Genomic DNA, 21984 nt, shown 5'->3' on the forward strand with positions numbered 1-21984 from the left:
TTAGGTTGCCCAGTGTATTCCCTTGCTGATTTTTTTTTTTCCCCTACCATAAGTTCTCCTGTGCTTTGTCCTATCTGCTGTCAAATGTCTCCAGGGGAAAGACTATTTTCTTAAATCTTTTCTCGCATGAGTACTGACTAATGCATTCATTTTTCAGCATTAAAACTGAACAATGTTTAAATGTCTTTATTAACATAACTTTGACTTTTCTTTCTAGTTAGCAATCACAGAAAGAGGATTCTGTATCAGATTCTGTAATGGAATATATTGTATTTAAAAGTATGATAGATCAGGGAAAGTGAATGGAAGAAGGTTTCCGAATGACTTTGCCATCTCTTGCTTATCGGTATTTTTGTATTATTATTACCAAGCGCATCGTATTTAAACTGAAAAATGGAAAATGAATTCTGAGTAGTTTATAAACACATCTGCAGGTTAACAATGCACATTGTGCAGATATTTCCTGTGATTATCCTGATTCATGTAGCATAGGAGGAATGTGTCAAAGGCAGGTCAATTTATGTCATTTTTTCCTTCCTATAAATGTTGACTGCTGTGCAACTAATGATTTAATTCACCAGCAAAGTGAACTGTTTCCTGGCAAAAAAATAACAAAGTTAAAAAAATATTCAGTTTGACCGAATTCCTCCTTGGTAACTTCACTGGATCTAACAAGGATAAAGCAAGATGAATTTGATTCCTTTGGTCATGACTGTTTTGACAACACTGTTCTGATTGTTTTTTCCTGTTGCAAAGGAAAAGCGATTTACTTAAAACAGATTAAATTACAACTGCTAGATTAAATTGAATTTTGTTGTCAAAGAATAGAATTTATTCTCTGAAACAATTCACTAAGTAATAGAACCCAATTTCATACTGTGATTGAGAATAGCTGTACAAAGACAATCAGACTCTGCTATTTGTTTTCAGATTCTGTTCAAGTCAAAATTTGTCCATTTAACATTTGAAATGACCTGTAGAAAGCTCTCCAGTGAAGGTGTTGGTCTCTTAAAGCTTAGGTGTTTGGCTTCTTGAAACAGTGTCTGGTATTAGCATGACAAGTGTGAAAATTCCTTAAAGAGATGTGTTTCTTGGCAGCCCAGCACTCTAATGTGAACCCCAGTGCTTTTGTTGTCATGAAACCGACCATAAAGGCACATGAGGTTCAGCACTGATAATTGCTTTGTGTTATTCTCTTTTTCTGTTCTGCTTTTTTTGAAAAGAAGTTCACTCTCTTTTCTGTGGGAGTCAGACAGTATGTCTGCCAAGGATAAGATTCACTTAGAAAAGCAAAAGCTTTCCTGGGTATCATCTAGGAGTGCTGTGCAGTCTAGCTCCAGACTTCACGTTTGTCATCCCCTACCTACATGACTACCCAGTATTCTTCGCTGTGCAGTCAGCACCTCACATAATGTTCCGCTTCACCTGAGGCTGAAGTAATACACTGACCCCCAAATTATGCCATGTGCTAATATCCCAAATTCTTTCAAATTACACCACGTGGAGCACATTTTTTCTGCCTCTCTGTTCACATCCCCCAGTCCTTTTTGCATCATATTCTTGTAGCACAGGGAGAAACACAGATCATGAGGATAATGCATAGAATAAAGTAATTTGTCATGCATTACGTTTCCAGCTAAATGGCTGCTATTTTGATAAAGCACTCAGTGTTTCTATTCTGCAGGGGCTTAATGGCTTTTAGTGTTTGCTCTCTGGCTGTGTACATCCATAGCACACCTCATGTGAGAGGTTCAGATACTAGTCAAGCTCTTCTGTTATTCCGACCAGAAGTCTACGTTATATTCTCCACACCATGGTTACGCTGGTTTGTGATAAGCAGAATAAGCACCTGTACTCATTTATACATTAAATCTGTAAAGATGGAACGTGGAAAGGAAATCTCTAAGAAAAGGAAGGCCCTAATCAATTCTGTATTGACCGAAATTCATGCTTTGAATTTTGAGCTCAAGAAGTATTTTACAGCATGCAGTGCTGTCCAGGTAAACAGGTACTGGCAGCATGAGTCACTAAGGATAACCAGTGGCAAAGCATTTCGCAGAATTCTCTTTGGTGGTGAAGTAGTCTTAGAACCAGGAGCAAAGAGCACAAACGTTTTGTGCCAAAGCTCCAGGCTTTGAACTTTTTAACTGATTCTCTGTAATGTCCATGGTATCTGTTTTGTGGATACACATGTGCCTTGTTTCTGCCTTCCTTTCTGGACTCCCCAACAGATGATTTTGTCTGAGCAGCCATGCAATACTCCGCTGTCTGTGGGTCTTAAGTATTCACAGCGCCTTCAAGCTGGTTCCATGCAGGAGGAAACAATATTCCACCAGTGTTCCTTCTGTGCCTTGGAAGCAATGAAATATTTTAAGTATGATAATAGAACTTTGAACAAAGTGGCGAGTAATTTACACCATACTTTCATAAATGAGTTCTGTTAATTTCTTTGCAATGAGATTGCCATGTAGAAAGAACACCATTCAGAGGTACTTGTTGTAGCCATGCTGCAGCAAATATCAAGATAGTATATGTAGAATTTTCTCACTCATTTTTTACTTGACTTGAAAGCATTCCACAAAATTTCTAAAATTTTGGCTCGAGCCACTGGCTGTTGGCAGTAGCAATATTAAAGTAGACAGAGTAATGTACTGTATATTTTATTTAATAAAAGCATTCAATTTAGCTTCTGTTCCTCTCCAGTAGTAAAAACATGTGACCAATCCAAAGCTAATAAATAATTTGAACCTATCTTCTATCTTTAGAAAAAAAGGACCAAATTTATTGCCTGTGACTTCCTAACTGAGTGGTTATACAAGTAAGTTAATTAGTTAATTGTGACTTTTACTATTAATTATGCTCAATGATTCAAAGGCATTTGAATCCTTGGCATTTGCCTGAATCAAGGTATTTGAATAACTACAATTTAAGTTAATAGGAGTTGTTTTCTTTTTTTTGTTTGTTTGTTTGTTTTTTTGTTATCAGCAAGAACCCAAAGAGGAAAGATGAATCATTCACAGAATTCTTTTCCATTCCTTTTGTTAACGACTGGCTAAAGGACCAGTAAGTTATTGCAGTACTCAGAGTAACCTTTTTTCCTTTTATTCTTTTTCCCCTGCTATTCCAAAAAAGTAATAGAGCTTCAATGCGTTACAATTGTGCCCTCTAAATGGCCTTTACTGCGTGCAACAAAGAACTATGTGATGCTTTCTAACTTGGTAGTGTATTAGTTACAAGGTATTTTGTAGCAGAATTATTCACAGAGAAATTAGTTTAGAATTCTTAAGCATTTTAATTGTAGAGTGCAGTGCATTCGAATAGTCTGACAGTATTATGAATATCTTTGTCCTAAGGAGCAAAGCAGTGTTTTCAATGCTGCTTCCTACTATGGAAATCTTTGAGGATATATATACAGTCTAGAAATTCTTCCTCTAACTGTAAGCAGCTGTTTTAAAAATACCTGTAATGATTCTTGGCATCAGGATGCATTTCTGCAGACATTTATGACTTTGCATCTGAGAAATGAACACTTGTTTTTGCAGCCTCAATCATATATTCCTCATTATTCCTGTAGAACCAAGCTACACAGTAGTTTTGAAAGAAATGCTGCTGTCCTTGAGAATGCATTTTGTTTTAAAATGTGGCTGTTGTATGAGATAAGAAAAAAAGTGAAGTAATAGTCCACATTGAGAGAATAAGAAAATTACAGAGGTCAGATTTTAAAGAAAATTTTCAACTTGAAAACTTAATTGGAGGGTGGGTTGGTGGTCAGTGAAAACTTAGAGATTAATATCTTTGTGGATATGTTTACTTCATCACATTATGTAAGTGAAAATTGAGCTTTCTTGAACTCTTGTCTTGTGGAACTTGGAACCTTGAGTCATTGATCCAGCAAGAGGAAAGCTCCTTGACAGGTGCTTTAGAGATAAGCTGGTGATTGTGGCATGAACAGTTAACTTTGACTGTCTTAGAAGTAGTCATGAGGTCAAAGTTGTGTAGGATGTTTCTGCAGTAAGAGATGGACACCTTTGGAGAGTGACCCATTTCATCTCAACTTCGATACCTTCAGGTACCTGCTACTGCATCATACTGTCCAGCCGTTGTTGTTCAAACCTACCACTGGTAGGACACTTCCCACAGTTTCCTTCTGTAGATCGCTAGGTCTTGCCAGCAAGATTCCCATTTAAGGCAGTGAATTGTGTAGTTTGGAAACTGATTATGAACTGCAGTGAGGTTGTCATACTCAAGCATACCGAAGAGGCATCGTTTAGTAAGGCAATTTTGATACCACTGAATTGTGAGGATGGATATTTGTACCCAAGATAAATATCTAAGATCACCGTTTTACAAACGTTTCTCTTGGAAGTAAAGCCGACATAAATGGCTCCCTGCTCTCTCCTGTTCTTCATCCCAACCTACTTGTGGACGAGGGATTAAAATGAAGGGCTCAGGGCAAGGTGAAGAAAACAAATGAGCTGGTAAGATATAGAGGTGGTGGCAGGAACTGCTTAAGTCAGCTTTGCCAACAAGAGAAATACACTGTGGAATCACAGCCTGAATGACTCATAGCTTCTGCTAGTACTTGTGCTCCTAAATAACGTAGTGACAGCTCCACAAGGACACTGAAGTGTCAGAGTCCTACTTAAATTGATACACGCTTGATCTTAAATCCTCTAAACAAGTAGGCCTTTAAAAAATAATTATTATTCAAATTATTATTAAAACCCAGCTTTTTGTGAACTTACCTTGAAATTAAAGATTTCTTAACAAATACTGCTTATGAAGTAAGCATTATTAGAGCAAAGTGAAAGATTGGAATATTAAATAAGAATGAAAATGAGAGAATTTATTATTGTGTCCTTCTGGATATGTCATAAATAGTTTATTATTATATCCTTCCAGATATCACATTTAAAATGTAATCGATTCTATGCTTTTTATTGCAATTTCCGTTTTTATTTGTAAAGGAGTTTTCTTTTTTTAACAGGATTTATGAATATATAAGAGATAATATGCTAAAAAGTGCTGGTCAGATTTTGATGGGAAACATCCTTATCCCAACTGTTTAGGTGGTATAATAAAGAAAAAGAAGTTGCTGCAAATTTAAGGAGTAAACTCCTGTGTTGCTTTTTCAGTTGTCTAAATATGGGAAGCATTCCGAAAGGTCTGTTAAATAGAAATACATTTCTATGGTGTGTTAAAATGGGGTTTATCAATGCAAAGCAGTCCTCATGCTAAAAAAAAAAAAAAAAAAAAAAAAGCCAAAACCAAAAAACCCAGAGGGATAATTTTTTTGTTCCATCAGAGATCCAGCTTTTTTTAATATATTCCATACCTGAGTATGACTTCTTTGGCTCTCCTCCAGCGCCTCCAGTTTTTTCTTTGAAGCTCAATTTTTTTTTCAGAATAGTCAAGGCCACAGTCTTATGATCCTCACTCTCTCTATGATCTGTTTCTAAATGAGATCTTGCAGCCTACTTTTCCTTTGTAAGGAGACACAAACGCCGCATTGGTTTCCAGAATTTTAAATGCAAACATTGTACCTTCAAAAGCTGGTTACTGTAAGTGAAGGAGCTTGTAAAATTTGAATTTGTTTCCAGCTTTAGTATTTCTAGTAATTGCTATGACATCAGTAAATAAAAGCCTCAGTATAGTTACCTTGTCTTCCACTGGGTTCTGTATACTACCAGTGGCACTGTCAAAATATTATATCCCTTGGGAATCCTTGATTCCCGGAGCAGATTTCAAAGCAAGAGAAGGAGCAGTCTCAACTCCGACTGGTAATCCATATTTCTCGTCCAGGAGAACACAAAACATTTCTGTTGTCTTAAAGGACAGCTGTACCTTTCAGAGGACAGGGAACTAGAGTTTTATCAAGAAACTAACAAAAGTTTTTGGAAACTTGCTGAGATACATACTGATGTCCCCATTTCTACATTCAACACTGCTGAAATAGCCAAGTAAAATAAATAGAAATAGAGCCTTGAATGTTTTGTACTCCTATAAATATGCTAATGAGCAACACCGTTGCCTTTTGTCAGCATTTTCCAGTGGTGTTTCTGGTTGAATAGCAGTGAAGCTCGATCACAAGTAACCAAGCTCTACGTACTGAATCAGGGACAGGGGAAGAGAGTGATCTGTGGTTTTGCCCTGATCCCCCTTAAATTTTACTTTTCTGGCATAGAACGGGCTGAGTCTTTACTCTGAGTATCATGGGAGTATCATTACCCAACCTTCTTTAGCACGTTAATGAAAGAAATATGAAGAAAACAATAAAAAAAAGTTCCACGGCTCTGAAAAATACTGATATTGTAAAAGTCTACTGTCACTTGAATTTAATAATATGACAGTATTGCTCAAGTTCACCTTCAATCCTTATGCTCAATGAAAGAGAATGGTATATGGATCTAGGTTAGGAATAAGCATAAGTATTTTCCTGGCTGTTGAGGATTAGTCTTTGTATGCATATTTTACAGGGGTTACAGGAACTGAAGGTGTATTTTATAAATAAGCATTCATTCGCAATAATTTATTTATCTGCATTTTCTTATTTTCTATATAGAGCTATTTATTTGATCCTCAGCTCAGAAGGACACATTTCCTGGTTTAATCTGTCTGTGTGTACCAAAACAAATGTGCACATACAGAGAAAATAAATTTATCACGGCTTTAATGAAGTGGATAGCTAAGATAGATAGATATATATGTCTATACATGATTACTAAATCTGAAGTGGTAGCTTTCTGCCAAATGTCTGTATATGCATATATATACATTGATTTTATTTTTTTCTCCCTCCCCCCCAATATTTTAATTAGGTGAAGTCTGCTGGTCTCAGCTGCCTTTACAGTTGACTTCATTGTCAGTTCTCAGATGGCCAACAGGGCTAATTTTGCATGGGTGGCTGATTTCTTTTTTTCTGTAATGTGCCCAGTTCTACAGGCTTTGCTTTCTGCACACTGCTATATTTCACTCGTTTGTCTCGAAACCAGCCATGTTTAGCGTATATTTGATTTCTATTATGTTTTTTCTTTCATGTTCTTTAGTAATTTGAGCTTTAAATTTTTTGGAGGGGATATGATGAGCAGCACAATTATAATAACAGAAAAGTCCAACAAATATGTCTATATGGATGTTATTCTGTGTGGATCCAAGTAAAGAATTGCCATTCCAGTAATGTGGCAGAATTCAAGTTAACAAAGGAGAAAATTTTGGCTTAAAAAACTACAACTGTGTGTTGGAAAATTTTCTCTACAAAGTTTCTCTACAAAATATTTATATTGTGTGATGGTGTTTTATGAGGTTGAGGTTTTATGGCTACAAGTCCTGATGCAAGTGCTGAAACTTGCCTTAATTTATGTAAAGGTTGTCAAAACAGCAATGAGAAAATTGAAAATGTATTAGTGGTTTGTGACATCTTCCTAATGTTGCTGTTAGAGCCCTAACTGGAGATTATTTTTGCTGCTGTTCATTTTTCATGTTTACAGGATACGGGGTCTGATCTAAAGTACACAAACATAGATGGAAATTTCCCCTTTGACACGAGTGGACCTTGGCATAGGTCCGTGTTTGGTTTCCTTCACTCCAGGACCATAAACAGTCTTACAGACTACATAAATATTGGTCCTACAAAAGAGAAAACTGAGGCAACACACTGTGACTTGCAAAATACGTAGCAAGTATGCAAGCACAGAAGGAGGACTGAGTTTTATCAATAAAACGGTTAGGTCCTCCCCAGGTAGAGAGCATACTAGGGGGGAAGGTTGCCACTATGATTTTCGGACAGAAGTGAAGACAAAAGATAGCTGGTCTTTTATTGTTTGGCATGTTCTCACTACTAAGGCTTCTTGCTGTGCTTCCTCTAGTTCCTCTCGTGTTCTTGTTACCATTCACCTGTTCGGCCTCTTTCTGCTGCCCGTTACATGACTCTGCCTCCCCACTTATGGACTTTCTCACGGTAGTTCCACACTATCTTTTCTTTCACCATGTTTTTTCTTCATTATAAACAGGTAAATAAGTACATAAATAGTTTGTATATGTTAACAGTTGTGTGCATATCATGGCTATGACCACTTTGATAAAACTTCTGAGTGTAGTTTTATAGTTTTATTACATGGTGATATTTTGCATCTTTTTTTTGTGTGTGTGTGTGGGTGTATTTTGTTAGAATTGTGGCTGAGACAGAAATGAAACAGGAAACTTTAAATTGAAATTTTTTTGTTTGTTCACAACCTATAGCCTTTATATTTGAGGATATTCAAAATACAAAAGTGTATTCAAAACACCAGCAAAGCAGTGGAAGATGCAGAGAAAGGAGGGGGGCAAAAGGGGTCAAAGTACAATTTTTTTTTATTCTTCATTTAACTATTGACAGTATCAAGGAGCTTTTATTTGGAGAAGGTGATAAGAAGAGTTCAGGCAGCTAGCAGGAGTCACACTTCAAAATGTCTGCTCGTTTGCACTTCCTTTCTTCAGAAGATTAAATTTGGTTATTCCCACTTTCACAGTCCTTGAAAAATGTACCCTCCATATAATGCACAGAAATGTTTTCTTATTGTAAGGATTTTTTTTTTCTCCAAATACTTTTCTCTTATTGTAATGCGTTTAGATTAGTGCAAAAGAAAACCGGTAGTCAGTAATTTCTTTCTGACTCTTCAATAGTTGTATTAATACTTACAGCATTACAAAGAAAGGTCTCAGTTCACGCTCGGTTTGACCTGTGAAAAAGCTCCAGGGTATTTTTGTGAAGTGTGTGTGTGAATATTTCCCTGTAAACCTGTGAGGCTCATACAGTGATAGTGTAATGTGGCATTAATATATCTAATTAGTTTTAAATACTAGGTCAGATAAATCAGTACTTGAGTGTCTGATTGTTTATAAACAAGGGGTTTTTTTCCTGGTTTTTGTGTAAAGGATCTTAATCGTATCTATAAGTGGAGATTTTTGAGATGGTTATTTTGAATCAAAACAATACTTTTTCATTGTTGCACACTTTTGCAACTCTGGATAAGCCTGTAAGAAAGAGGACTTAATGAAGGCAGGTGCCGCTGTAGTATTTCTAGCTTCTCTGAGTAGGAATAAGAAATTCTGCAAGTATAAAAGAAAACTACTGTGATAAATTTCCAGAACAATTTTTTTGGTTGTTCAGACCAGCATCTGAATTTTTGGAGTACTTTTCAAACCAAAGACTTTCACAGAATCCTTTTTTTAAAGAGTTACACAGATCGCCATGGTCATTTACTTGCATGTCTTGTATTTATCCCTATTCTTTGGTCTGTTCTTTTGTCTTTTAGATTATGAATTTTGCAGTGACTCTGTCATTGCCTGTGTTCATACATAATATAAATATTCAAGAACAATAACCATCACAGTTAAATTAAAGGCGAAGTGGTTGTGGCTGTTGAATATGGCAGTGGCTGTCGTATTGAAACTTACGGGCCTCCAGAAGGCCTGACTCTTGTTGTTAGGGTTGCTTCAATATTTCTAGAGAGGAGCTTTCAAAAACCAGAGAGAAACCCTGATCATTCATTGACTGCACCTGGATATTCCACTGCCACCTGCACACCATCTGCCCTCGGCACTGGTGTGCTCCGGCGCTACCTCAGTGGTCCGGCAGGCAGCTGGCTGCAAGGCTGATGGTTAAATTGGGTGGTCGTCCGTTACTCTTAGGGAACAGATTTGAATAAAAAGAGCAATTCCAAGATCCTGAATTATACATAGTGAAAATTTTGCTTGATTAAATTTTTTCTTATATTTCCTTTTCAAGGAAGGAATCAGACCTTCTATTTGTAGGACAGATTGGGAACTTAATGACAATTGGGGTTTCTGGACATTACTTCTAAAAATACTGACTGTATACAGTGTCCGTCAGCGTAACTATGAACCCCTATAGGTTACCTTATCTATTTTGGTGACAAGGTAATGGAGGACCTTTTTCCCCCCATTCTTGGGGGTTCATTGAGAAACCTAGCGTCTCTCCATGAGGAAATGAGATACATGTCTTCAGTAAGAACCTTTTTCAATACCTCCTACATTTATTTAATGCAAGTCTACTTTTTATCTTATGAGTGCCAAATTCCACCTGCATAATGTAATATAATTAGTAAGTATCTGACATAATCAGGATCTGTACGAGTTTGCTCAAAACACAAGAAACTTGTTTCTGGAATTTAACTTTCCTCTGGTCAGTGTCTGCTTTATTCAGATTTGGTAAAATAAAGTACTTAAAAAAATCATTTTACTGATGCTCTTTTACAAGTGCGACTTATGTTAATATATTTAATCTATATATCAAAATAGATATCAATATGTTTAATGTGTGGGCTTTTAAGATTGTGCATAAACAAAGACTAAATAAGCAGAATATAGTTAGTGTGCATTTTACTGTCAGTTTTAATCTTCTTCGAGGCATACAGCTGTCTTCTGCCACAAATGACATATTTCCTCTTTTCCTAGCTCACTGCTGAGGGGTGATTGCCTCTGCTCAGATTCTATTTTTATTTGACCCGAAGCCAATTGCGTACATTCACTTAGACAAAACTGGACCTGGCATGACTTCTGTTCTTTATAGCTGCCCTGCTGTAATGATTGATATTTGCCAGTGACTGTCATACTGAAAATTAAGTCCTGTTTCTTGCTTCATTTTATATTGGTTTCTCAAATTGAGTGTTGGATTGCAAACTAGACATTTTTACAATTTGAAAATGAAAGCAAATTAATGCGAGAGCCAGCCTTGCAGTTTAGGAGAAATCTCAGTTTGTTCTTTAGAGATGTACTCATTCTTAGAGAAAGTTCAATGTCTTTGATATAACCGCTGTAAAATATGTAGGTCTTTCTGTGATTTTCCTACTCTAAGTTTTGGGTTTCAAAAAGATCAAAAATAGAACAGCAGATGAAAGCCTATCAGCCAAACCAGCACAGCCCAACTTCATATTTTAAAATCTGATGATAAGGAGTTAGCTCAGGAAGCCTTGCTTGTCCAGCACTTGCCATGTCCCTTGAGCAGTACAAATGCTAATTAACGTTCACAGAGCTAAAACCCTTTAGCTTAATGGAGAGAATTCTTTTTATTTTTGTCTTATTTCTACTCTTGCAAAAAGACCAAGGTTTTCTTTCACATTAAAATAAATGTAGGCCAAAACCCAGCTGAGATGATGAGGAGACTGATTTAGCTGAGCACACAGTCTCAAACGGTGTAGTCAGTGTAGCATTAGGTAATAGTTCGGATTGTGCTCCAAGTTGAGACGCTCCTTCAGACAAGCCCTAAGAGAAAGATGTCAGCACAGGAAGCTTACTGGGGCAGAGACTAATGTGAGTGAAATTAAGTGAAAGGAAAATGTAAGCTGTCAAGCCTCCTAGCTTGAGCTGTAATATACTGTAAAATAAATTTGCAAAAGAAATGGCAGAAATAATGTTTTAGCCAGAAAATGCAAGACTGCATAAATAGCTTGTTAAGTGATGGTCTTTGCAGTATATGTGTCTTAATAGTATAAATACTCTGAACAGTGCTCCTGCATGGGCTGCACGTGTCTGTCAATGATTGTTGCATCCAAGTTCGTAATGTTGTCGTCTTCCACGTCAAAGCTGTCTTCAGTCTGTGTCCCACCCAGGAGAGCGGCTCTTAGCAGCCATTCTAACACTGCGCCACGTCTGCTCTTTATAACTGGTATTTTCATCAGTTGCAGCATTACTGTCCTATCATAGAATCGTTCATTAGCTTTAAATTACATGTATTATAAAAGAAACTATATAAATGAATTTTGTCTTGTCCTTTCCCTTTCCAATGGATGCTTTCTGATCATTATGTGTGAGAAATAAATCAAGGTCTATGGGAAGTGGCTTTTGGGAAGCAAGATTTGATATAGTGGTTTTGAGTTTTTGTTAACGATGGCTGAATTGTAATTATAGTTCAGAGTGTTTCTCATTAAAATTGTTAGCAACAGAATCACCAAACATGCTTTCAAATTACTGTACGTTTTGTCTGAAAATTGTTGACTTCACATATTTGTTATTTTTGTTTATCACCAAACAACGTGTATATGCTATCAAAAGTAAAATTTCGGCATTTTAAGAACTTGTATAGACATTTCTGAATGTGGATCCGTGCTTATGCAGATATGATAATCATTAACTTTTTCAGTACGTCTTAATTTTAAGTGAAATCATAATGTAAATTAATGTACTAAAATATTTTTGTTCTGTAAATAATTTCAGATTTAGAAATGTAACATACCAAAAAAATGTATTTAATAATTGTTATAAACGTTTATAAGTCTGTTCATTGCTGCATGCACACTAAAACCTCCTCTGCTTTACAAATGGCAGGCCTACTTCTCTTGCCCCTCTCTCACCACCATCTCAAACCTTATTATAATAGGAGGAATCTGAAATCTGTGTCGAAAAATAAGAAACATAACTGCGCTTGATGTGCCATTTGTATATTATTGTTTTAAAGAACAACTGATTGTAGTATACATAGCACAGAATGTATTTTTAAAGGAGATATTCTTTGCACATTTTATGTTTGGAGCAATAAGAAAAGTGGTTTTTTCAAGCTCCTGAACAACCTTTCTCTTTTTTATAAAATATATGAAGTTATGTTAGGGAAGAAAGTATTTTACATTTATAGGCTGTCTGATTACAAAACATTTATTTTCTTAAGTCCTAGGCCACCAATTCCTCTATCTCTCCTTCTATCAGAAGAAGAAGCAAGCATAATAATTCAGTCCTTCTGGAGAGGTTATCGGGTAAGAGTAATCTATAATTATTTTGCTTGATGTTGAAAGCCGTAGGACTGTGAAGGCCCCAGGGAAAATCCTTACATAAATTTTAAGTAGGAGATACTATAAATAGCTGCTGAGACCCCCATGGTTCATTGGCTTTGGATGTTGCTCTGCCTTATGCCTAGTGACTACAATTATTTCACAGGCATTTACACTGATGTAATCTCAACTGTTTTCCTCAATAACAGAAAATCTGCAGAAATGCAATTTTCAAAAGTACAGTTAACACTGAAGAATTTTAATTTTTTTTTAGTTGATCTTTGCCTAGTTGCTAAAGGTTGAAGTATTATTTTGCTTCATGCAGGGATATGTGAGTGAGTGTGGAGAGGCACAAGGAGCATCGATGAGGTCTATTACAAAATAAAAGCATACAGAAACAAAGAAAAAATTGAGACCGAGGTTGAGACAGGAGATGGAGGAGAGGCACGAAGGCTGTTATTCAAGGAACGGGAAAGCAAAATGGCAAGCAGATGTTGCAAGCCATACTAGTAATACAACACTAACTCAATCTCTAATTTAAGGGGGAAAAGCAAGGGGCATAAAATAAATACAAAAAAAATTGTCTGATACTGTTATTTTGGAGGGTAACAGCCATGCTAAGCCTATGGTATGAAATAAATTATTTCGAAAATCCTGAACAGATTCTGTCAAGGATTTGTTTGAAAGGCTCTAACACCTTCATGCCTTGGAAAAAAAGGGACTTGAAATTCAGGTGACTTTGGTGAAAAAGAAATGTCTTTGACTGGCTTTATCAAAATTTAAGCTTGTAAATAACCTCCAGATCTAACAGTAATTTCATTGTGATGGACAGTGAGACATCTCTGTCTGTACATCAGGTAATGTTTAAATAACAATCAGTATAAAATCCTCTCTTCTTTACCACTTTAACAAACATGAATATATGTGTGCCTACTATAATGTGCCGTGCAGCCGAAGATTATGAAATGCCTTGAAACGATCTTCTTGGCTTGTAGATTTTTGTGATGCTTTCTGCTTGTTCGTTTTCACTTTTCTTTTTTTAAACAGAGATGGCATTGACACTAACATTAATTAGCGCTGACAGTATCACTGCAGGCATCCTTACAGTGGAGTATTGCAAAGGCAACTGTTATCGAATAACAGTTTGCTGAACAGTGCAAGATTGCTCAGATACCTTGTGCTTCTACCAAAACTTCTGAAGGGCACTATCCTTCCTTGCCATGTGTATTAACTTTTAAAATTTTCCTAGTAGTATTTAGCATTCTAGACCAGTTCCCAGAAATGAGAGAGAAACTGTAGCTATAAAAAGTAGGAGACATCAAAAATAATTCAGGCTATAAAATTAGCTGTTACTTGTTTTACCTTATTGGAGTTGAAAGAACTTGGGGTTTAAAAAATTAAAATTAAAATCAGAATATAAAATAAAAATCATTAGTTACAAGTTACCCTGTAGGGCAGTGTGTTATCCTCGGGCTTGTATATTAAGAGAACACTAAGCATAAATGGGATTTCATCACATTAATGATAAAGTATATTATGAAAATTTACCAGTGTTCAGATTATTTGCTTTTAAAATAAATAGATCCATTAGCTAACACTTATTTATTGTGATAATAACTGAACGCTTACAAATAATGCCCTTTTGCATTCTAAGGATATTATTGTGTCAATATTTTAAACTCTTTTCTGATATTTTTCATTAAAACTTGCTTTACAATTCACAGAATTTGGAAATTTTAAACACTACTATTGAAATAAAAATTTAGACATAGTGATAACATTGAATAATCAAACACAAGGACACAAACATATTTTACACGGCACTGTGGTAAAGGAACAGTGTACCTCATCATTGGTCTTCTCAAGATACACTTTAAAGGACATAAAATCACGTGCCAGGGGTACTTGTTTGAAAGATGGATGGAGAAGGATTCTGGACACACTTGTTGGACTTCAGGAAAAGTAAAAGGCTCGGAAATGTGGGCAGAATAGTTTTGTCTTTAACAACGCTATCCAAAATGTGAACCTTGTAAGTTTTTTATTCTCAGACAACGTCAGATAAAGTGTAAGAAACCACAGCATTTTTCTCAGACACATCTTCTATGGCCTCAGACCATTTTGTGATATTTTGTTACCCGTATTGATGTAGGCAGTGGAGTTTACCTGGTATATAACTGACTGAGCATCCTTTCTTCTCACCGTATGTCACTTGGTTCTTTCCTACCTGTCCCAGTGTGCCAGTCTCAAAACCACAGGGCAATCAGCAAAAAAATCAATCAAGCAGTAAAGATTTTTCTATGTAAAGGGGGGGGGGGGAAAAAGCAAAGGTACAGAATATCGAGAACTTTTTGATAATAGAGCATGATCAAAGCAGTACATTCATCCTTATCTGAAGCAAATTTCAGGAAAATACTTGTTTTGGTAGTAATAATTAATGGCTGTCATCAACAAACTCTCAAAGTCTTTGCTACAGTCTTTCATACAAAGAAATTGATGAGTACCCTCAAAATTATTTCAAGTTTAACTGAGAATTAAATTCCAGAGCAAACAGCAGTGGAAGCTACAACTGCTCAGTACTCTAAGGAGATCAGAAAGGAAGATGTCATCTTGAGGGGTCTCTCTGAGGGCAAGAGGAGCACCCAAATAAGGCTTGAGACAGCTCTGTCATCAGAATTATTTCTCTTCACTTCTCACCGTCCTCTTCTATTGAGGTTTCATTCATCTGTCATGGGCCAAGGCAGTATTCAGTATCTGATGAAAGCCCTTGATTGGTAGGTATCAAATTTTCCAGGCACTTTTCCAATAAAATAATATATATTTCTTCACCCCTATACTGCAGAATCTGTGCTTAGTGCCATTTGTTGTCTGGGGTCTTTTTAATCTTTACAATTTACATAACTATTGTAGTCTGAAGGGATTTTTCATTGATACAATGTCCTCTGATGTCTCTGGTCAAAGCTTTAGTATTATCCTTCCGCTGTTGTGCAACATGTTCTCACCTAGCTTTGAAAGCAGTTTATTTTGACTAAATCTTGTAATATCATGGAGTTAAATTGGACAGCATTATGTAAATATTCAGTGCTATTTTATACATAAATATTGTTTGAGCAGAAGTTAAATCAGAATTGAAGCAGGCTTACCTTTATCTCTTACAAAGTGTTGTTCTGTGTTTGCTATCACAGTTTATATTCCTTTTCAGCAAGTTGTGGCTAGTAGCAAAGGCTCAAACCCAGAAGGTCACACAAATATTCACTGTTCTTTGCAGTGAGTGCAGATTCAATCAATCCAAGTGACTTGGGTAGGAGTCAACTCCCACCTCAAAGTTAAGACTCCTTCCGTGCTTTGTGCATTGCTAGTCTGCAGGAGATCCACAGCAGTTATTTGGACAAGACTTTGACCCTTTGATTATTTGCCTGGAGATATTGCTGATGAGTCATGGCTTTTTAATCATGCTGGAATTGCATTCTGATTACAAAATACAGACTACTTTGTAAGAAGTTATCACAACTATGCTAAATTATCATCTATTAAGCATATTTGGAATATGTTGATAGTATTTTCTGAAGTTCCTGTTACTGCAGGTGATGTATCTGTGTTCCTTTCTCTTTTCTTTCACTTTTCTAAAAAACCACTTTGTTCTGGGGGCTCATGTTCACTGCTTGGATTTAATGTTGGACTTTGGAGTATTTGAGTGTGTCTGACCATGCCTTTATCTCAGAGCCCCGAATTTTGCTATGTATTTCACTGTTATGTTTACCTAGGGAGAGTATACAGAATCTACTACACTTGCCTTTTATCTTTTAACTGTTAAGAGTTATTGTCTTCGTTTTCAATATACAGAGATCACTGTGTCCCTGTCATGGGCCAAAATACAGGTCTTACCTTGCTGCAGTTATAAATGGACGCTTCATCATTTTCAAAAATTTTATAGTTAGAAATAGAGGTAGTAATTTCTCTATCTTCCTGCCTCTTTTCTGCTTCTGTCATTTATGGGTCCCATAAACATTCCCTTAACCCTTTCTTGTGCAGATAAACTGACTTCATGTTATAGAGAATTATGGATTCTATAAAAGCATGCATGACAGTATAAAAGAAAAAACGTCTCTTGCAAGTCTAAAGAAACTATCCCATGTTTGGGATTATACTATATTTTTTGAAATAGTATTTGATTAATAGGAAATGGTTTTGATTATTTTAAATTTTTTTGTATATCTGAAAAGATTACTTGTAACAGTAACTTTTTGTTTTTCATTTTAAAAATTTCATATCAACCTTGTAAGAACTTCATATAAATTTTATAGGAGATATTACAGAACTATATTAGTATAATGGCATATTATTAGACGTCTGAGAAGTATCTGATGTCAAGTCACTGAGTAAAAGTCTTGCCTGTCTTTATTGATCATGTAACCTTGTATTGTATTTTCGCTCTGCAAGTGCACTGTCTGAAATATAGCAAGTTACCTTCTCCTGAGTGGATTGAGAAGTGCTGTGGGAGTTCAACTCCTGTCTATTGCATTCTTAGCTGAACCCCAAAGGAGAAATTCTGTGTGGAAAGAATGCTTTTGATAAATAATTTATATTGTTTTCTTTAAGTAAGTTGCTTGTTTTTTTTTTTAACCAGTGGAAAACTAAGTCCGGCTCTTTTGCTCTGTATGTATCTCAGGGAAGTGGGAAAAAACCAGAGTGTAATGGATTAGAGTAATAGAGTTCAAATCACAGAGCAAACTCATTACCATATCATGTAAGAATGAAATAAATATAAGAAATTTTCTAGAAGACTAAGTAGTCGGCTTCCTGAAAGAAAAAATGTGACAGTAGAAACCAAGCTTATTGCTGCTTGTTTCTACCATGTTATTCAACTTCAGCCTGAATTACTAGGACATTAAGTCCTAAAGCATAATGACATTTTATATATGTAATATTTAGAAAAAAACAGAAAGTGCATTTTTAATAATTCTATTATCGTTTGAAAATGACTCTAAGAGAATAATCACTTACCAATGTCTAAACGAATACTAGTATGTCCCCTTCCCACTATTGTCATAACAGTATCTATTTTGGATTTTTGCTCTAGCACTGGTAGTAATTGTGTGAATGCCAAGGTAGACAACTGGCAACACACTGCTAATTAATCAAATCCTGCTTAGAACAAGTTTAAGTAGCAGAATGGTAAAAGCTGTTGATGCAAATCTAGCTCTGTCTTATATTAGTAGGATCCACACCAGTGCAAAAGCAATAACAGAGTAATTCAACTTAAATATTAAATGGAGTCAAGGCCTGTGACTATTGTCATTTTATGAGGAAGCAGAATTATGCCTTTCATAGGGGTGATTGACTGACAAAGAATAGATATCATGTAATGCATTCGAATTACTTTAAATAACAGATTAATGGCTCTCCTGTTTGTGAAAATTGTGTGGCTGGGATTGTCAGTAAGCCTATTTGCAGCTGGTAGCAGGTGTGAATCAGTTTGCTGGAATAAATTTCCTGCTGTATGACCCTTCATGCTCCTCTTCTGCTCTATTATGTTGGTCAATGGCCTGGCTTTATAGTGTTGTGGTTTTCTAAAGGCACTAATACCCTTCAGCGTACTGCTTTAAATTTTAATTAACTCGAAGAATAAGCGTCTCACTGCAGTCACATCCTCAGGAGTCCTTGGTAATCAAAATGATCCCCTAATTGGCATATTTATGTTTTCAATGGGGTTTGTCAATTATGTGGGTTTTATTTCTGTATAAGTTGAAAACTGTAAGCCTCTGGGATTGTGCTTTTATATCAGGCCCTGCAAAAAGGATGGATGTCACGTATTTGTGCAGCCACAGCCCTGTGAAAAAAAAATTGTCTCATTGTCTTGGGTAACATGGACGAATATAATCTTACTTGCATTTTCTGTTTTCCCTTTCCCAGGTCCGCTGCGATAGTGAAATACAAGAGCTACGTCAGTGGCAAAAGCAGTTGAGAGAGGACAAAAACATTTTTAAAAGAGTGGAAGAATTCTGGAATAAGCAGGAAGCCAAAGGTGGGTGAATTAAATTGTATATTTTAATGATTATTCTTTTTACAGTAAGTGTTTAATTTTTGTATTTCAACTTATATTAAGAAATAGGGCACACAGTAAGACAGGAATCACGAGTGAGAAGAGAAGGCAATGCCTGTTGGAAATGCCTTGCTGTTTCTTTATAGTCACTACTTGCTCTAAGTCTGTAGAGCTGAAAGTGGCAATTAAAAATGACAATGACAATGTGCTGGCACAATATTTCTTAGCGCAGGATCAGACCTCTACCAGCTACGCAACATGTAAATACTGATTTTTACCAGCCGGGTTGTTGTACAGTTTTTCTGAACTGTGGGATTTCTATCTGGTAAATGTTCTACTGGCATTTTCCTGTAGTTATTTATAGCAGAAGTTGGCCTGTACAGTTCTAAAAAAAGAAAACAAACCCAAACAACCCAACATAATTGCCAAGGGAAATGAGGCTGGATTGCTTTAAGAACCGACACTGTAATATGTTTACTTTTTGCCCTGATTGTGGACAAGGCTTTACTGACAGAGCCAAAGTTACCATTCACGCACTCTGGCACAGTGGTGTGATTATGATGATGCGCCCAGCCTCTTTGTCTACTAATGCAGGAGGATTCGCGAGCTCCTCAACCAGTCAACATTTTGTCAGTCTCCAGGGGCTGGGCTTAAATGTGATACACAGGGATGTGAACTACACGCCAGTGTAGTGAGAAGAGGTTGTTCAGCTATGTTTTTCGTGTGTTGGAGAGGGAAAATTCAAACTGGGAGCTGCCAAGAGGGTTGGTCTTGCTCTGCAGCTCTTGCATCAATTTTCGTGATTGTGTAACTGCACCATGGGTTGGGATCGGTGAGGGGTTTTGATATGGGGCAGGTTGGTCTTCCACAACACTGTTGCCACACAATTGCTGTATCTAACAGAAAGCAGAAAGTGAACTGGGGAGACAGAGGGATAATGACTTTCAGCAGCCCACAAGCTGGTTAAATTAGGCGGAATATGAGATGATATTCTCATACCTGGTTACTGTTCATGGCTAAGGAAGTGCCAGTCTCCAGGTGATGTGTGGCAGGAGTTAAAAGCCAGGGGCAAGTCATGGCTTAGACCTGTTCAGCTCAGTACACAAAAGCACATCTGTCAATGCCCTTATTCTGAGCCTGGTTTTCATGGGACTTCACTGTAAAAGGAAAGACCTACGTTTGAATCCCCGCAGGGTGAGGGAGTTTAGAATCAGGTTTCTGTGAAAGGTTTTAAAACGCTGAGTCCTGGTCAGTTAGATACCTGCTATCCAGGAAAAATCTACAACTCTGCATTTCAAGTGACCGAAAATTGCTGATGTGCAATCTGGAATTCGGCAGCTTCATTATAATGGGAGGCCTCTGTTCTCTGCGTTGCCTAATGACCAGGGCAGCTTTTCACTCAGCATTGAACGTCTGTGGCTCACCATTTGGAGCTCTTTGTCGTTGCTGCCTCTATAGACCATGCCATTGTTTCATTGGATCACCTTCAGGTGCCCAATTTCTACGTATTTGAAGTCTAAGCTGAGACATTGAATATGTCCTGCTGGCTCTTCACTCAAATGTTTTCTTTTCCTTATTCTCTATGCAGCTTGACTGTTCTTTTTAATTAAATGGAATTATTGTACTCATATGAAATAGAGTATTCTGGAATCAAGTGTGTGACATCCTCACAGTACGCTTTATTTTAGAAACTACAGTAAGACTGTCCATACATAAATGGTAATTAGTAACATCGCTGCTGTAGCAATCGGAGCTTGTTGTGACTAGAGCTTGCAATTCTTCAGTAACTCCTAGTCATCAAATCTTTTGTGGCTATTGTTAATTTCAATACTGTCCTGATTTTTAATAGATTATACAACTGAAACTTCCCTATGAAGTATTTTAATTATAAAATAGTCCATGCTCTGTAAATGCCAAAGGAATTAACAGCAGTCTGGTCATTAACCCGATGCACTGCAATTATTTTTTCACTTTTTATTGTGCATCCATTCTATCTATCATTAGTTACAAGTAGATCAGGCTGAAAATGTGTGAGCTGGATTGAAGCTCCTGCAGGGTACCTTCAGTTGTATCATGCTATTTAATAAAATGTGTCCAGCAATATCTGCTTGTATTTTAATATTGTAAGATTTATACTATATGTGTTACACCCTGAGTTCATTAGAAAATATCCACTGGAGAAATCTACTTTTCCAATTCCAATTGTAGAATTAGTTGGTGTTTTGCGTGCACTTCAAAATGCTTCATGTTCTTCCAGTGTTTCTTCCCAGTGTTAAGAGTCCTCATCATAAGGAGGAGTCTGCATTGATACCGGTACTGATATCAATACAGATAGCAATAGACTTCGCTGAGTAGATATTTAGATACATTAAGAGGCAGGCTTATAATTAGCAAAGACAGTAGTGAATGGCAACCTCAAAAGCGGTTCTGCCTGCCTACACCAACAGCAGGACCGCAATGAAAGCTGCCCCTGCAGGTTGTATTTCAGCTGTGAAGCCTTAAGTGTGAATTCAGTCTGCAGAAGTCTCAGGGTAGAATTTTTTAAATCATAAAGACAGTTAAGTATCAGCTGATATCAAAGCTGTCATGAAAGAGTAATTTTTCGAAAGGCATTTTTTTCAAAACCTTCTTTTATGTATCATAGCCGCCTCAGTTGCCTTGCTGTTACGGTATTCTGTATTGCAAGGTGTTATGAGCTGACACACGGTTCTGTGTCTGCACTGTTACACGTGCAGGACCTTTTGATCGCTGCTTCACTTCATTAAGAAATGTTCATAACAAGAAGAATTTTCTTCAGTGCAGTATACGTTTTAGTACAAATACTGAAACCAGAAGACGCTCACGATTTTTTCTTCGTGATAGCAGTTTGTTACAAGGGCTCCATAGATTTTCCAAACATTTATTCATATTTGTGCTGCAATTCACGAAAGGTCAGGTTTTATTTACCAACCCATGCAATCCCCTAAGGGATATTTTATAGCTGGAAAGAATTCATTCTGAGGAGCAAAATCATACATCACAACAGGGACAAACTGCATTTATATGTGTGTATATATAGGGGGTGTTTGTATGCATAAGTGAAGTATAATTCTTGGCTTTAGCAGCTTAGAGCTAAAAGATTAAACAAAACAGTAACTAGTAACAGTATACAAAAATTATGAGAAATAAAGTCCATGCGAAATA

General features: G+C 36.6%; 1 protein-coding gene across 2 annotated transcripts in view; it reads left to right on the forward strand.

Annotated features, from left to right (window-relative positions):
* IQCK (IQ motif containing K) overlaps positions 1 to 21984 on the forward strand; it is a 42457-nt gene that overhangs the window by 7443 nt on the left and 13030 nt on the right. Inside the window, exons 5-8 of one of the 2 annotated variants that reach the window (XM_063344220.1) lie at positions 2766 to 2818; positions 2986 to 3063; positions 12662 to 12746; positions 18672 to 18783. In XM_063344220.1, coding sequence (XP_063200290.1) covers positions 2766 to 2818; positions 2986 to 3063; positions 12662 to 12746; positions 18672 to 18783 — 328 coding nt within the window. Of the gene's footprint in view, positions 1 to 2765; positions 2819 to 2985; positions 3064 to 12661; positions 12747 to 15303; positions 15422 to 18671; positions 18784 to 21984 lie in introns of those variants that run through there. The other variant, XM_063344221.1, reaches the window with a different exon arrangement.

Source organism: Chroicocephalus ridibundus, chromosome 8, assembly GCF_963924245.1.
Source record: "Chroicocephalus ridibundus chromosome 8, bChrRid1.1, whole genome shotgun sequence".
NCBI classification, from domain to species: domain Eukaryota; kingdom Metazoa; phylum Chordata; class Aves; order Charadriiformes; family Laridae; genus Chroicocephalus; species Chroicocephalus ridibundus.